The following is a 16,371-nucleotide window of genomic DNA, read 5'->3' on the forward strand; positions in this document are numbered from 1 at the left end:
AAATTATCCAGCTTCTGAAATACATGTTAAGTACATATTAAAATACACATTTATGAATAGCTATAGCAATAGTTTTCATGCTGATGCATTGCATTACACCACACTCACTATGAAATACATACAAATATAAACAAATTCGCTCAAATACAGTACAGTTGAGAAATACAAATTTTTAGGTGTAGGACCGACACAAACCGATGGGTGTTTAGTTAAACAAACATATGGAGGATACCCGTCTAGGTGCTTGACGGAGGGTCGGTGGATGGTAATTTCCCATAATTGGGTCTGGGTCACAATTAGCGACGCCTGGACATGGGTCATCATGCCAATGCTTATAGCCAGTATCTGGCCTGGCTGCCACCGATGGTGGGCACTACGAATGCGAAGAAAAATGGTGAATGGTGAATGGTAAATGGAAAATCCTGCCCCGTGTGCCGCGGGCTAATCAATTACGCAACCTTTAAGAAAAACACGCGAGGGGCCCGATAACTTTTACATTTCATTCACATTCAATTGCAGCACAGACATTCATTTTCGGAACCTGATCACGTTGCTGTCAAATGTTTGACAAACTTCGCCGGGTATGACATGTGATGTGACGGGCTGGGACTCCGGCGAGTCCCCGAAATCCCCGAATTCCTACAGCCCGGACCACAGGGAACCCGGAATTCCGAGGCCCATGTCGGAATCTACATATTGTGATTTGCATTTTCTAACCCTTTTCTCCGGCTAATGACGCTGAAAGTCGCAAGGTCTTCGACGCCTTGCGGTTACAGTGTCATCTCGCTCGCACTTGCAATCCGGCTGCAGTGTCATCTCACTTGCACCCATTTCGGCCGGTGTCATGTGATCTCACTCGCACCCTTGTGCTTTGGCGCAGTAACTCTTCTTCTTGTCGGCCTTCTTTTCTTTTTTTTATTACCAAAATTAATTGCATGCCCCCGATTTCGGCGGATTTTATTTGGGTAATTTTCTTAGCAATTAAATATGCAAATGCGAGCGTGAAACGTGTACCCTGAAGGTCGTTTGTTGGATGTTTTTAAGGTCTCCCAATAAAAACTTACAGAAATCTAGCGAAAGAAAGTCGATTTCGGGAAACTGAAGACATACGTTCATATTTTGGACACTTACATAAAAAAAAATCCTTTGAAGTCTATTTTATACACTTTTTAAATAATCACTTAGATTAGTTAGGCTTTAGAGTTAGACGATTGCGACCGCTTTCACTGACACCCAAGTTGAAAAGAACAAAAGAAATCAGAAATCAAGGTGACTGCACGAGAAAATCTGATCGATTACACAACACTTGACTGAGCTGCCCACTTGACCAAAAGGATGACCCTGCAGATTAATTATGTCATCAGTGCACTATCGCATAACCACACTTATATCGTGATCTACAAGTTCCGAACCCAATTTTAACATGTCTTTTAAAGTTAAATTTGTATTGCAAAATCCATGTTTACTTGTATTAAGCATATGAACAAATGCATATGAGTTCATATAATAATATAATATAATATAATAATATATATACATATATAATATATATATAAAATTTTAACTTATTTTAAATAAAAGTGAACTTTAAGATTACATGCCAATATTGTGATCTATATACTTAACAGAAATACTTAAAGTACTATGTCATCAAATAATAACATATCAAAAAAGTGCAGTGGGTCTTTATTAGATTGTAAAAATGCAAATATTTATAAGATTGCAGGAGTATACCGCATTGAACATTTGCCATAATAAATAATAGTGCAACTGTTAACTATTATTCTATTAATATTACGGTTCTTTGAAATGCCTACAACGCAGTTGAAGCTAACTGTATCTTGGCATTCTAGAACACTGCACTGCGTTGCCACCTGTCGTTTTCCCGAGGTCATTTTGCAACTTTAATGGCCGTAACTTTCTTTCCGGAATGTGCAGCGCTTGCGCGTAGTTTTAGTCCGGGAATGAGCTCCCTTTAAATAAGTCAAGAAATCATAATGGTAGGTCAAGAGAAAAACCCGAACGTAATTACCAAATCAATTGTGTCAAGTGCACGTAACAGAACCTGGGCATTTTATTCCAGGAAAACGACAAAATTCAGCAATATCCGAACGCACGCGTCAATGGAAGTAGCCAGATGCCGGTGCGCGCACGCGATTACCACTTTCCGAACGATCCCGGTCACCATGCCAATCCGTATTTGCCAGTGGTATATTTGCCATTCTACTACATACCACTTTTGCCATGGAGCTCCTTCGCACCTTTTGGCAACACGCTGGGATTTTACCAAAACGGCTGTTGGTACAATACCGAATTAAATCATCGAGCAGCCACGGCTCCACCACCGGCTACTGCTAACCAGCAGGAATTTCTACTAGCCCATGTGGTGTACCTGCAAGCACCACCACAGCAACCACAGATGGTCATCGAAGTCCAGCAAGCACAGACTATTGAATTCATACAGCACGTGCCTCCACCTCCACGTCAACCGACATCAGGCCCACCAAGCCAGCTTGTGACAAACGGTCACCATAGGCCGGTGATCTATGTGATGCCCGCCGAGCAGCCACACTACATTCCTGTACAGAATCCACAATCGCAAACCTCCAATGCGATGCAAAGAGCGTCGGCTCCACCGATTGTATCAGTCCAGGAATCTCCACAACACCATCCGCCACAAAGTGAACTGATTCAAACATATATTCCTGCACCACACATGCATCAAAATGTTAGGGGACCCCAGCAACGACCACCTTCAAAATATTCGACTACACCAAATCCAGCTCCACTGAGAACTGTTCATGCTTCACCCCAGATGCATTTACAAGTCGATGGCGCCCACAAACTACCTTCACAAAATCGTTCTCCACATCATCCAGATCCCTTCATCAATTGTGAGGGGCAATCCGATCCAAACTTCATGGAGATCATGGTGCAGCCCGAGGTTTCAGTAGTCAGAACCGCCAGAAGTGTAATCATTGACGCCAGACCATTGACTTCCGTCCATGAACCCCAAGTTGTCCCAGTTGTCGAGAATCTGCATTATCCCTGCGAGTCTTATGAATCAATAAAGAACCCAAAGTTCAACAAGATCCAAAATGTGAGTACCTATAAATAAAATCATATTTGATGTAGTATATCCTATGCTAATATTATTTGACATGGTTTTTAGCATGTAAAGACAGATCAACCTGCCAATATTGTTGTGAGGGAAAAATTTTGTATACTAAAGCCGGTTGGTCCACCACCAACTGAAGCTTCCAATGTGGTTCCTGTCCAGGAAAATGGTTCAAACCGGATTACGAACTCTGTCGTTGTACAGCAGTATGTTCACCAGCAGGAAAAGCCACAGGAGGAGATTGCTAATAGCTTAGACGAAAGCCAGAAAGAAGAGGCTAGGGAAATGGAACAGCCTGGATCCCCGGAACCAGAGCTAAAGAACATGCAGTCAAAGGTTCAAATCGCTGATACACTACCAGAAGCGAGAGTTAAGGCACCCCTAATCACTGCCCATCCGGAGCCAATTCATCAGGCACATATCTCTAATTCTTTACGGGAGCAGGACCCACAGCCACCGACCACCAGTGCATCCTCCGCTCCCGCGAAACCAACTACGCCGGAAAATAGGAAATGTATACATCTCACTGCGGCGCCTAAAGAAAATGTAAGCCTTAACACCTATCTAATCAATAACAAGGTTTATGTATTTTTATTTTCAGCTCCCGATGCCCCAGAAGTCAGAGGTCATTGAGAACCAGTGGCCCGCATTGGGTAGCCGCTTGCGAAATAAACAGTCTATCAAAAAGGATTTTGTTCAACGGAATACGAGGTTCCCGAAATCAAGAACGGTATATTCATTTAACTCGCATGATAAGCAGACGATAGTCCACCAAGCTAAGGAGGAACATGCATCTGTTTTACTGGAAAATCGCTCTCCTCGATTAGGATCAGTAAATTCATTGAATTCACATCTTAATCAGATGGGGACGAACCAATCTGAAGGCCAGAAAACACCAGTATTCCATTCAAAGTGTATATCAAAGCCCATTGAAAAGCGAGATTGTGCTTTGACACCAAGGAACCAACGTTCAGATGATCAAGTTAAAAGGGAAAACCCGCCAAGCAGCTTGGTGCCTCCAACTTCGCCTCGGGCACCAGCGGCGATTTCCCAACCAAATCCCGTAGTTGTCGAAAAGAGCTCTTCAAAGAACAAAACAGATATTTCTAGACCATTGCAGGAAGATAGGAATGTGGTCAATAATAATACTCTGAAAAGATCAGTGGCTAAAAAACTTCCAGAACACGATGTACATTTGACAAATCTTGGGTCGAACATGTTTGAGCTTCTGGTAGAGCCGGATCCACATTATAAGGAAGACTACAGCGACGGGAACGAGGACGGGATCGGCGACGGGGACACATCAGAGCAAGATTACCCAAAAGCAGACGATGTGCGTCCACCAAAGCCTACCAACTCCAAGAAGGAGAAGCGGCGCCTCAAGAAACAGAACACGGCTCTCAAAAATCAACGCATATGCAGGAAGCAGGCCGAAAAGGAGGCGAAGCGGGCTCAGAAGGCAAAGGAAAGGGCCGAGTTATCAAATAGGGAAAACCCGATGGCTAATCAATGCAACCAACCAACATCAGCTAAAGATACCCAACCCCAACCCCAACCCCAACCCCAACCCCAACCCCAACCCCAACCCCAACCGGGATCCATGCTGGTGCACATTGCCGCTGAAGTCAACCTCTGTTACCAGCTGTCCGACGTGGTGCGAACTTCAACACCTGAACCAGATGCTCCTTCGCCAGCAACTTGTGGCCTTCCAGATGCGAAAAGCAAAGAAGAAACAACCGAATCGCGAAGGAAAAATAAGCCCATCAAGATAAGTTCATTCCTATCGGCGGTGAACTTTGTCTCATTGAAAAGGAAGACCCAAGTTATGAAAAAGCGAAGTCTGTTCAAGCGCAGGCCAAATCAAATTAGGAAACATAAGCAAACCCAAACAAATCCAATACTTCGACTACATATCCAGGCTTCAGATACTGCAAGATCACAAGGGCCAACGTGGAATTCTAATCCACAGCTGCAGCTACAGCCACAGCCCAATGTGGTGGACAAGGATGCTTTCAAACTAAATCGACATCAGATGAGCGCTTCAAAAGCGCTGGCCATCGAGAAACGCAAGCGAATTAGATCGTCCGATGAGGTGGTATCAGGACCAGAAATCTTTGAAGATACAATTCGGAAATGCGGTCAGAGTACTGGCGAAATAATTGACCTGCCACTCCACCTGCATGCCGGAGATGAGAGTAAATACTTATATCCAAATTGTGTGGCATTTAATGAATTATTTTGTATCCCATCCAGAGAACCAGGACGTTGTCCATCGGAATACGCAAGAAAACAGCGGATAGACTGGGTAAAGTATAGATATCGCACGTTTCCCTCACTGCAAGACTTGAGGCGTTATCACATCTTGAAAAGCCATGATCATAGAATGTAGGCAACTCGAAGTTCAAATTAAACTTGTGACCTTTACATCACTAGTCGCTTGCCATTGGACTGATTTAGAATCCTCTATTGAGCAAACCAAGTACTTAACACTTTACACTGACTTTGTAAACTTATATAGATCTCATCTAATAAATTTATATTCATTTGTATACAACTATACTTTAAACTCGTCCAGCTATTATTTTTAAATACCCCCGCTGGTGCAGTAGGTTTAGGATTGGAGAACGTGTGAGTTTCCACAACTGGAATTCGGTAAGATGATGCACCCAACTGTCAACTGCTTTATGATCTCATCCCGTTTTGCCCGACTCCTTCCAGATCTCGACCGCTTTCATCCAAGACGAATGCCGATTGCAATGGTTCTTAGCCCGAGACTTAGCCACAGTTTGAACTAATTAAGTGTCGAAAGGATTACCAACGCCTACCCGTCGTGTGTTGTGATTTACGATTCCAAATACCAACTACCAACTACCTGTGCACCTGGGTGCTACCTGGACAGGGATCCTCATTAGCATGGGACGACGGCACCGGAGGAGGTGGCATCTAATGCGACTGAGTCGTGTGCCAGTCCATTCACAGAGTGGCATTCATTCACAGCGTATGTAGAACTGATAATCTCATCCCATTCTAAGTTCCTAACTCGAAATCCAAATACCCATCCCATTTGGCTTAGCAGTTGCTTTCGTATTGCAGGCGAATCCTGCAATCCATTCGAAATCCTTTCGCCCGTTGCACAATGTGCTTTCGGGATCTGATGCAGCTGCTCCAGCCGAATGGTCGGGTGTGGGTGACATTTGCATCTGGCCTAAGACGACGATCCCTAAGACGCTCTAAGCCAAATGGATGGGCTCATTGTGTTTTGTTTACTGGTTTCTTCCCTCTTTTTTTGTCCATTCAACCAGCTGCTCGTCGCCCGAGATTGACAATTGAAAAATGCACCCATTTCGTGTTGGAAATGTTCTTATCCAAAGCCGAGAATCGAAATGTGCATATTTTAATCATAATCATAATGTGTGATTTAAATATTGATACTAATCGTGTGATACTTTAAGCGATTGAAATCATTAAGATTGTCAATGCGTTCTAGTAATCCGTTTGTATCCTAATATTTACATTCTACATATTTTAAGTCATATTCAATATACCACGGCTTATATATTTGATATTCACATTATTTGAATTGCTTACACAGTTGTCATTAGTCATTAGTTTCCTATTTTCCCATTCCATCGGCACGTTCCTCAGGTGCTGGACTTTCTCCACTCCAATCCACTCCACTTTCCCTCGCCATTGCACCCGAAATATCTTCATTCGCGATGGTCAAACTTGCACTCCGCCTGTCAGCTGCACGTGGGCACGTGGTCACCTCAATTTGGGCCCATCAAACGGGCGACTAACTGCCATAATTGGCCCACTTCAAGTGGCTGGCTATCGCAATTGGATCTGGCTTTTGCTTTTGCTTTTGCTCCTGCTTTTCCGACTGCGTCATGTCACATGTTGTACTATATACATATGTATATGTATATACCAGTATATGGTGGGTTCGAAGAAGGACTCACGCGTATCGATGTCCCTGGTGCCTTGATGATTTGCGACCCTCGAACAATTTATTGCTCAATTTATATTTGCTTAGACTGCCAATAGTTCAATAATTCATAAAAAACATGACAAACGCAAGAAGCTATCGTGTGTCCTGGGAATTTGCATAAACGTGATTTGCATAAGGCAGCTGCCTCCTGGGAGTAGTCATCACCATCACCATCACCATCTCCGACTCCAACTTCAACTCCAACTCCATCCCGATCCTGCCTCCTTGGCAGGGTAAACCGAAGGGCAAAAGGTGTGAGCTCATGTAATGGCACCGAATTTGACTCTACCTGGACTTTCCTTCCATCTTTCAATGGGTCCTTTCATTCCCATTTCCATTTCCATTTCCATAACCATTACCATTAGCATTCCGCTCTGTTGTTGTTTGCCATCCGTTGTTTTGATATGTAAGTTGATATATGATATTTGATTTCTTGGATAGACTTTTGGGTGTCGCCGGGGTCTCAACTTCAATTACGGCAATTGGCAAGCACGTAGCTAGTTAGGCGTAGTCATGGGCTTCCATCTTCTCAGTATTTTTATTTCATTCTTTTAAACAGTTTTTGGAAAACCCTTGGGAGCTAATTTTCTATTTGGTACAAATTTAGTCCCATTGCAAGGTGGACTTGTTTAAATACCAAGCAATCTAGATATTCAAAAAAACTTGTAAGAATTACTATTTGGTCTATAAGAATATAATCCTTATATCATATATCATACTTGCACGCCTACCTTACTGTGGTAATCGTGTTTTGCCAATAAATTGTTAAATATTTATTGATGCAAAATGTAGTTCATTACTGTTTTAGTGTTTTAGTAATACCTATTTATTGTTGCTAATTCTAGCAGTCACAGCTGCCGTTGAGTCGGGAATTCTATGCAAAATAGTCCTGAGCCGGCGACCTTTAGTCGCGCCTGTCAAGTCAGTCCATGTGGCCACATGGCAGGGTGCAGTGCATCGCGGAGCGCTGTAGCGGAACGCACGCCACTGGCTACCTACAGACAGTACCTGTACAGGACGCACCCCCTAAGCCCGACGCAAGTCGCGCACAAAACGGAAGAAAAAAAAGGAAATAAACAGGCGACCTTTGGTGAAGTGCGTTTGTAAATTTGTTTGCCAAATCAGAAGGAAACAGGATGCAAGGATCGCATCACTTGGCATTTGTCACCCTGCAGGGATCACCCTTTTCCCCTATAGATTTTCCTTCTTGCGTTTTTCCCCGCCGAATATCCGCATTTCCTTTCATTAGTGCAACGCGGAAAATTGCAAATGATTCAATTCTAATCCGATGCCGCCGCTTTTCGTCTCATTTAAATTTTTGCGCACTTCAAGTGATTGGAATATCCCACGAATCGGGACTTCTAAAGGGTTAGGCACTGGGACAGGGACTCGACGATTCAAGGACTCACGGATTCAAGGATGATTTTGTCACATCCCCAGAGACTGCTGTCAAGTGATCCGCACTTAATGAAGTAGCAAAAGGATCCCGAAGGGGAAGATCGCAACAAAGATTGCCGAATGGAGATCGTCTGAAGTTTCGCACATGAACTCTGTGCGACGGCAATTGTTACAATAATATTTTCAATGACATGACAGTCCCATAGATTTGCATTAATGATATTCGGCCCGTTGCGTCCCGATGATGATGATGTGCAACATTTGTTCGTCCTGCCCTCTTTTCCATTCCACAAAGGGTTGCTCTTCTTCCCGACCGCGTCTCCTGATGGGTTGCCTTTTTTTTCTTTTCTTTTTGAATTTTTTTAGAAGTGTTGGGTTCCTTGAGGAACCTGGAATATTGGCAATTATGGCAGTCGACCAGGAGGATGATGATGCATGGCGATATTATGCAGAGCATATGCAAAGCAGGGGGAGTCTAATCCAGGTCTAGGAGTCTGGCAAGGAGTCCCTAAGATTGATTATGCTTACTAGGCTGTGCTGAATATTTATGGAACTATCCGCAATCCTCTCGGCTTGGCATTGAGTTTTGATCTTCGGCCGAAAAATTGATTGATTATTTTCGGGGCATTCAGGGATTATATTGAAATTAGGCCGTTTTCATGCAAGGTTCCCACACAGCCTTTTCTATATACATTATTTTAATAATTATCTAAAGTTGCATTCAACCATTACATTTGACATCGAATTTGGCTCAATAAGTTGCTGTACCAGTTATCCATATTCTCTTCTTCAAAAGTAGCTGTATGATATATATATAATACTAATATGTTAAGTAACTTTTAATACGTAACCCTTGTTAATGTTAACATATTTTTAAAATAGTGTAAAACATACTCGTATATACTCTATTCCACTAACTTTAACTGAATTTATAGAGTCTGCCACATTACTCGCACCATGGACTTTCCCATCGATTGGTCTAGATTTTCAGCTGTGACCGCAGGCGCAGGACCTTGACTCGATCCTTGGGACCTGGCCACTTCTCGTGACCTTTACACCTGCCCTTGGCCGAGTGTGCTCGATGATGTGTGGTTTGGCAGCCCAAATGACATGTTATGTGCGGCCTAATTGGACCGAAAAAAGAACGAACAGAACGAGGATGAGGATGAGTCGAAGAGTCAAAGAAGAGCCACGGAATTCAAGGACCTGCAGGAAGCGAAGAAGGCGAAGGACATTGCCCTGGCCAACAGGTGAAGTTCGGTGTTTCGAAGGATACGGCTTGTTAGAACCTCGCTAGAAGCCCTGCACAAAAACACATTTGGCGCCTTCGTGATGTTGCTCTACTCCACCCACATTCCGAATTCGAATACACTTTGAGGAAATTTCGGTCATTTGGTAGATCACATTACAATCTTATACAAGTAAGTCCATGCACATATAATAAATAATCGACTTGCAGATTACACATCTCGCAGATCGGGTGAGCTGTTAGTATCGTTAAAATATTCCGTAAATACAATGATATGATAGATATTTGTATTCCGCAGGAGCAGCACGCCGCTGATGACCAATGCTGGCAGTATTTTTGCCTATTCCAGTGGAGTGGGGCAGCCCGCACAACTGTTATGCGCTAAATGTCCTTTGGGCTGGTGGGCCTCCTGTTTCTGCACATGTTGACACATTCGCACACACGTCGCCGAATGGCGAATGGCGAGTGACGTTGACTTCCTGACAGGACATGCAGGAACCAGGGGAAACTGCTCAGCCGCTCAACCCGCCCTCAGGTTCGCTGGGTCCTTCGGGGTTTCCCGGTTCCTCGGCTGTTTTTGCAACTGTTCAGCCGCCGATCGATCAGATCGCCAGGCGATAATGGAGCAGGCACGTGTGCCTGGCCAGCGGATCTCAAGCGGGCAATGGGATTCGGTGTGGCACTGTGGCAACAAAGTGCGGGTCGAAAGGTGCGTTGGCTATTGTCAATCGGTTCGCTGGTCTGTCCATGTCCGATCCCTCACTATGTACGTATGTACTCGCATGTGTAAACCCCCGATCAGAAAACAGCGATACGACTTTTGTCACTCTGTACAAAATTAAGCGGGTGTTTCCATTTTCGCCACTCGAGAAACGTTTAAATCGCAATTAGAGTTTTGGAGTGTGCCCGCTTTTAATGGGCGATTTTCACAATTTTCTCAATTTCCACAAAATGGGTTTCGAATTGAGTGCAGATCGCTGAATTGCATTGTTCTCCGCCAATGTGTGTCTACAACATCGAATTGTGTAGCACATTTCAATTGATGCTGACACTTTTCATATTTCAATTAGGTGTTTTGGGAAAGTAAAGACATAGTTACACTCAAAAAACCTGATATAAACATGATCAGCTCTAGAATGCATTACCATAAAACTATACTCTTCAAATATATATCTGTTAGAAGCTAATAATCGCAATTAAACCCACACTTGTTAGATATAAAACACCCTGAAAAGGCACTTAATTATTTGTACATTTCCAGATTTTCCCTATCGCTGCCATCGGTTATGGATCTCTGCCCCGTCTAACGCTCCACTCATTACTTGGCAACCATCCGAAACCAACTAACTTCCGGATTTCTAAGGTAAGATACCTTCTGCGCAAGTATCCGTTTCACTTTCAATCAAAACGAAGTTAAAGAAATGCATGTTTAATGACACGTTGCCGTCCAGAGCGGGAAAACTGAGAACTGGACAGTTCGGGAGCGGTCATTAGCCGGAGGGACAAGAACCAGATAACAACAATAATAATAATAATAATAATCGTAATAATGGGCAGGAGACCAAAGCAGGGCATTGTGGAAAACTGAAGAAAAGCGAGAGTCATAAAAAATAAAGTAGCGACAACGGCGTGAACCTTCTTCTACCGATTCTATTCGGGAAATTTCGAAAGTTCAGGACGCGGACGAGGGTTTGACATGGGACCTGCCCTGATTTCGGCGGGTTATCCATATGCATGCGAGTATCAGGGATATCCCCGGGGCGGGCTGCTTGACCGCTCGACCTCGGCTCGGCGATCGGAGCTTGAGTTCTGGAGTTCTGGAGTTCGCCGGGTATCACATAATAAAGTATTTTACTTTGTTTTCCCTGTCACATGGCACAATGTATTCTGCACTGCTGGTCAACCCATCATCTGCATAGGAAAGTTTCACGCTCTACTGAGCATTTGCCATGGGAAGTGGAAATGGATGTGGATGTGCATATGGATATGGGTATGGTTATGGAAGCGGTTCCTTGGCAGACGTGTTAGCGCTTTGGCTTAGCCCACTCCTTTCGTCTCAGGGGTTGGACAAAATGTTATGACAGCTCATTTAACGCCGCGTCTCAGGAGTGGATTGCTGACCCATCGATCGCTTGGCATCCATCTGACCAGTTGGCTAATGAGGCTCGCTGTGGGAGCTGTGGGCATAGTCTGGGTTCCATCTCAGCTGGACGCCTGCCTATCCCTATTTGCTAACGGGTTATGTCTTCTTTTCGTTGGCTACTTTTCCTGCAACCTTTCAACCTTCTACTAATCTTCTGCCTATAGCTTGAAAGTTTACTAAATGACTTGTCTTGGCTCTGCGGGTTTCCGCCTACTAGACCATTTGTATACATACAAGATCCTTAAGATCTAAACCTGTTTTTGTGAGAACTTGTGGCACAATAATTAGCTATACCAAAATGTATGTATTTGTTATTGAATACGAACTAAGCGTGTTCCACAATATATTTTTATATGAAATATGACTATATCCCTTTTTTTTCATTTTATATATATTGTTTTTGCTGCTTATTAGAAGAAAGTTGTAGTTATACTGGCAAGTCTTCAGGAATTAGTTCTTTATAAATCATTCCTTAAATTTTATGAGACTTTTATTGCATGGTTTCCGGTCAAACCCAGCGGAAAATCGCAGTTTCCCTGGAGAAAGTTGGTTAACTTCCTCATTCAGGGGGCGCTTACAGCTAATGCCACTTGAAGAAGACCCTTGGAAAGGAGTTCCTAGTAACTACCTGTTCCATTTCCAGGTACCAGACCTTATCGCATTAGATCCCACATAACCTGGCTGCCAACCCACCGAATTCGTGGGCATTTGAAGCGTAAATAATATTTTTTCTTGCGACAATTGTCGCACAACCCCTTCTTTTGGCCCTCATTACCGCAGTCGCAGTTGCTGAGGAACGAGCATTATGGAATCCCCTATAGCTCGCTATCGGAGCATTAAAACGCTCATTAACCAGCTCGCTGTGAGAAAGAAGACCACTTGGCCGACGGGAAGACCCTTTGGAGGAATTGCTTGCCACGCACCGCTGAGCTTCGAGAGGTGTTTAGCATAAACTGCTGGTGGTTCCTTGTGGTTTCATCCGAATTATGACAGCCCCCCTTAGTAAGTTTGCTTCTTTTCGTACATTCCGCATTCCAAATGATTTATTCTGGCCAATAAAAAAAAAACGTTCTTAGGGCTATGAAAAAAATTTCTTAAGCTTATGGTATAGGAATATCCGTGCGGATTAGCTTTCTTCCACCAGGGAGAAGCTGAGGCGTCTCTTGGTGGCGTCTCTGGCCTGCACTTGCAGCCACATGGCGTCCAGCTGGCAGGCGTCCTCCAGCTCCTCGCCACCCAATTCCAATCCGCGGCTCAGCTGGCAGTGCTCCTCCTCCAGCTCACAGTCGCTGGTGGAGTTGTGCCCACTGTCCGGACTGATGTGACGCATCTTCTGGGCGGGAGCTGCTGCGGATCCGGATCTGGCCGCAGCGAGGAGCTTCTGCGCCGACTGCCTGACGCTGGAGGAGATCTTGGTGGTGATCTTCCGCTTGCGCCGCACCACCCGCTGCCTGCGCAGCTGCAGGGAGTGCCGCTTCGGATCCTGCGATTCGCTGGGCACGGGGGAGCGCACCTCCCGCTCCTCGAAGCCATCCGCTGGCTGGGAATCCCTCCGCGAGGGCGATTTCCAGTACTCGCACAGATCGCTGGCCGGATCGAAGGCGGGGCGGTAGGTGGGCGAAGGCGTCTGGGTTTGGCTGCTCCGGAGCACCTGCTGTCTGAGCCTGTGCCGCTGGCGGAGATGCTGCCTAGGCTGGCGGTGCTGATGCTTGTGCTGGTGCTGTTGCTGTGTGGCGTTGGGCAGCACCTTGCGGTTGCTCTCCAGGATGGCATCGATCATGCGCTCCAGGGTCACATCGCCCATCTGGCTGGAACTAAGCGTGTTCTGTTCGCTGTTCTGTTCCGGAGGAGCTGGATGCGGATGCGGATGTGGCAGTGGTTTCTGCTCCAGGTAGCGCGGCTTCTCGAAGTAGCTGTCCGGGATGCCCATGCCGCGCAGGGCGATCAGAGAGCCAGGGATGACGGCGGCATTGGGCGAGTACTCCGCCTCGAAGGTGGGCAGGGTGCAGGCGAACTTCAGGGGAGCAGCTGCTGCTCCTCCAGTTGCTCCACTTGCTCCTCCCGAAGGCGGCGTGGCCAGGATGTTGCTGAGGTCCTTGAGCAGAGGTGTGCGGGTATGGAGGCTCAAGGAACTGGCCGGCAGTGGCGTGGAGGTCAGCTGGTTCTCCTTCCCCGCTGCCACTCCGATCGACTTCCTCTTCAGCTTGCCACGCAGGGCGTGGAATTCGCTGTAGCTGGAACCGACCGCCTCGCTGCTGGTGGCCATCGCCTCATCCCTGGCCAAGTACGAGGGTCGCGGCTGGTTGACGGCCCACTTGAGCATCTTCTTTGTCTGGTTGCGGCTTCTCTTGTGCTTTCTCGGTCTTGTAGTGGGTGCTGCAAGGAAGGAGCGAAGGAATCGGGTTAGGAAGGGGCGGTATTTCTGGTTCTCACATTCCAGAACTTGACTTTCTGAAGGAGCAAATAAGTAAAGAGGGCAGCAGCAAAGTTGCCGGGCGAGTTTTCGGCAATTTTGGCGCGCTTTTTCCGCGATAAATGGATGTATTTGTATAAATGGATGTACATATGTATGTACGTGTGTACGTATATCGATTTGGCAAAATCAGCGAAGCGGCAAAAATGAAATCAAAAACGAAATCAACCACTCCTCACGAGCAATTAAATGGACGACGGGCAGCCTTTGGCTGGACCTCAATAATAATAATAATTTAATTGACTCTGAACTTGATATGGTCAATTATTTGCATGAAATCTTAATGAACTCTCAAGTTGCATTCAGTGTTAGCTCTTGAGTGGATCCCAAAAGAAATCACTACTTATCCGAAAAATGGAATGCCCAATTATTTTTGGGCATTGTTTGAAGAGATATTCATAACCATACGTGAATGAAATTATGAATCTTACAGGCACTTTTGGTTTTTTTATTTTACTTTAGGTATATCCGTTTATTTTTTGAGCTTATAGTTCTCATACATGGCTGCATTTTTAGTTTCAATTATGCATTCAATCACTTGGATTTACCTTGTTCAGTAGTTTATTGTTTTCGGCACTGATTTATTTCCAACAGCAAAAAAATATATGGTTCACAGATTTATTATCAGAATCGCCACATATATAGTGCACAATGGGTCGAGTTTTTTTTTCAAGTGTTGCGTTTCAACCGTCGCGTTTTCTGGCAGAGACCGACTGTGTGCGCTCCCTTCGCCGGCTGTTGGTTGACTGACTTCACGTTTTCAACTGATTGCGATCGTGTTCGTGCAGGGGCTTTAAACGGCAGCCCTCTGCTGACGTCGCTGTCGCTGCCGCTGCTGAGGGAAGAGAGCGAGAAAGAGCGCCGGTTGAACAGCAGGATCGTTCAACCAGCGGCATTGAAAGTGGGTGGTGGGTTCACTTCCGGATCTCCGCTATCATCCCACCTGACTTGGATAGCTTATTCAAGATATATTATTAAAAATTCTACTTAGCATCGTACAGAGAAATATTTTTATTATACTTATAATGATTATAATATAATAACAAAAATAATTCATATTTCTTACTTTTCCTGTTAGAGCCAACTATAACTTCAACCTTTACCCAGTAACCTAGTAGATATCTAATATATAAATACCCATATTCGGTATATAGATACAAATACCTATACTCGCAGGCTGAAATTACCAAAAATATCACCACTGTGTACTACAAATTGGGAAACAGAAGGCACCGCGCTTTGATCTACATTAACTTTATCTTGATGTTCAGTTTTTATAACCGTTTACCGATCGATTTACGATCGGCAACAGCTGTGCGAATCTTCCGTGATCGTGAGATTTTTTAATGGCCACCGAGGATGATCAGTTGGCCAAGGATTCTTCCTTGCAATAAGAAAGAGACGGAGGTAGGGCGCGTGTGAGGGGGACGGAGCATAGTTGGCCAGCTGTTCACATCGCCGCTTGCGCCACAAAACATAATTTTCAATTACCTTTCTCGCAGCGTGTGGCTCCTTTCACCTTGGATTCCTTCAGATACCCTGCATTTTGTTGGGATCTTGGGGTATCCTAGACTTGTCATTGTGATTGTGTGCGTAACAGGAAGTTCGAAAACATATTAGATATATGTAAAAGGTTCCTCAGAGCTTCTGATTAGATATTTAAATGATTTTCTCTTTTGCCACTAAAATTCTTATAAACATAGTAGCTTAAAAGCTGATCTGAAATGGTCTAATGAAAAAATAATTGAGCTTAAGAGCTGAAACTGTTTTATACCATATATCAACATTTTCTAATATCCAAATAGAGGGCTTAGTAAAATAGAGGAACTCCCTTATAGGTATCTTATAGTTGTTACAACCCTGCAAGCCAATTTTCCCGAATTTTCCTTCCTTCTCTCACGATTTTCGCCAAGAAAAGGACAACACAAACAGGAACTTGGGCATTGTACAAATTTGGCCCATTGTTTATGGGACATCGCTGTCCTGGGGAAATTGTTGTGGA

General features: G+C 44.6%; 2 protein-coding genes across 2 annotated transcripts; one reads left to right on the plus strand and one right to left on the minus strand.

Annotated features, from left to right (window-relative positions):
* The first annotated feature begins 312 nt into the window (after window positions 1-312).
* LOC6550745 (serine/arginine repetitive matrix protein 1) lies at window positions 313-8,079 on the plus strand. The gene is given in 8 exon segments (XM_026981963.1): window positions 313-366; window positions 2,084-3,100; window positions 3,173-3,664; window positions 3,720-3,848; window positions 4,044-5,213; window positions 7,244-7,374; window positions 7,376-7,512; window positions 7,952-8,079. Coding segments are annotated over 8 exon segments (3,258 nt in total).
* A 4,839-nt stretch (window positions 8,080-12,918) lies between these two features.
* Window positions 12,919-15,145, minus strand: LOC6550654. Its single transcript, XM_001978026.3, has 2 exons — window positions 14,918-15,145; window positions 12,919-14,272 (listed from the first exon to the last, which is right to left on the minus strand). The coding sequence occupies exon 2, from the start codon at window positions 14,217-14,219 to the stop codon at window positions 13,023-13,025; it is 1,197 nt and encodes a 398-aa protein (XP_001978062.1). The 5' UTR covers window positions 14,220-14,272; window positions 14,918-15,145; the 3' UTR covers window positions 12,919-13,022.
* Between the last annotated feature and the right edge of the window lie 1,226 nt (window positions 15,146-16,371).

The sequence above is a fragment of the Drosophila erecta genome, unplaced genomic scaffold (assembly GCF_003286155.1).
Source record: "Drosophila erecta strain 14021-0224.00,06,07 unplaced genomic scaffold, DereRS2 tig00000126-arrow-pilon, whole genome shotgun sequence".
In the NCBI taxonomy this organism is placed as follows: domain Eukaryota; kingdom Metazoa; phylum Arthropoda; class Insecta; order Diptera; family Drosophilidae; genus Drosophila; species Drosophila erecta.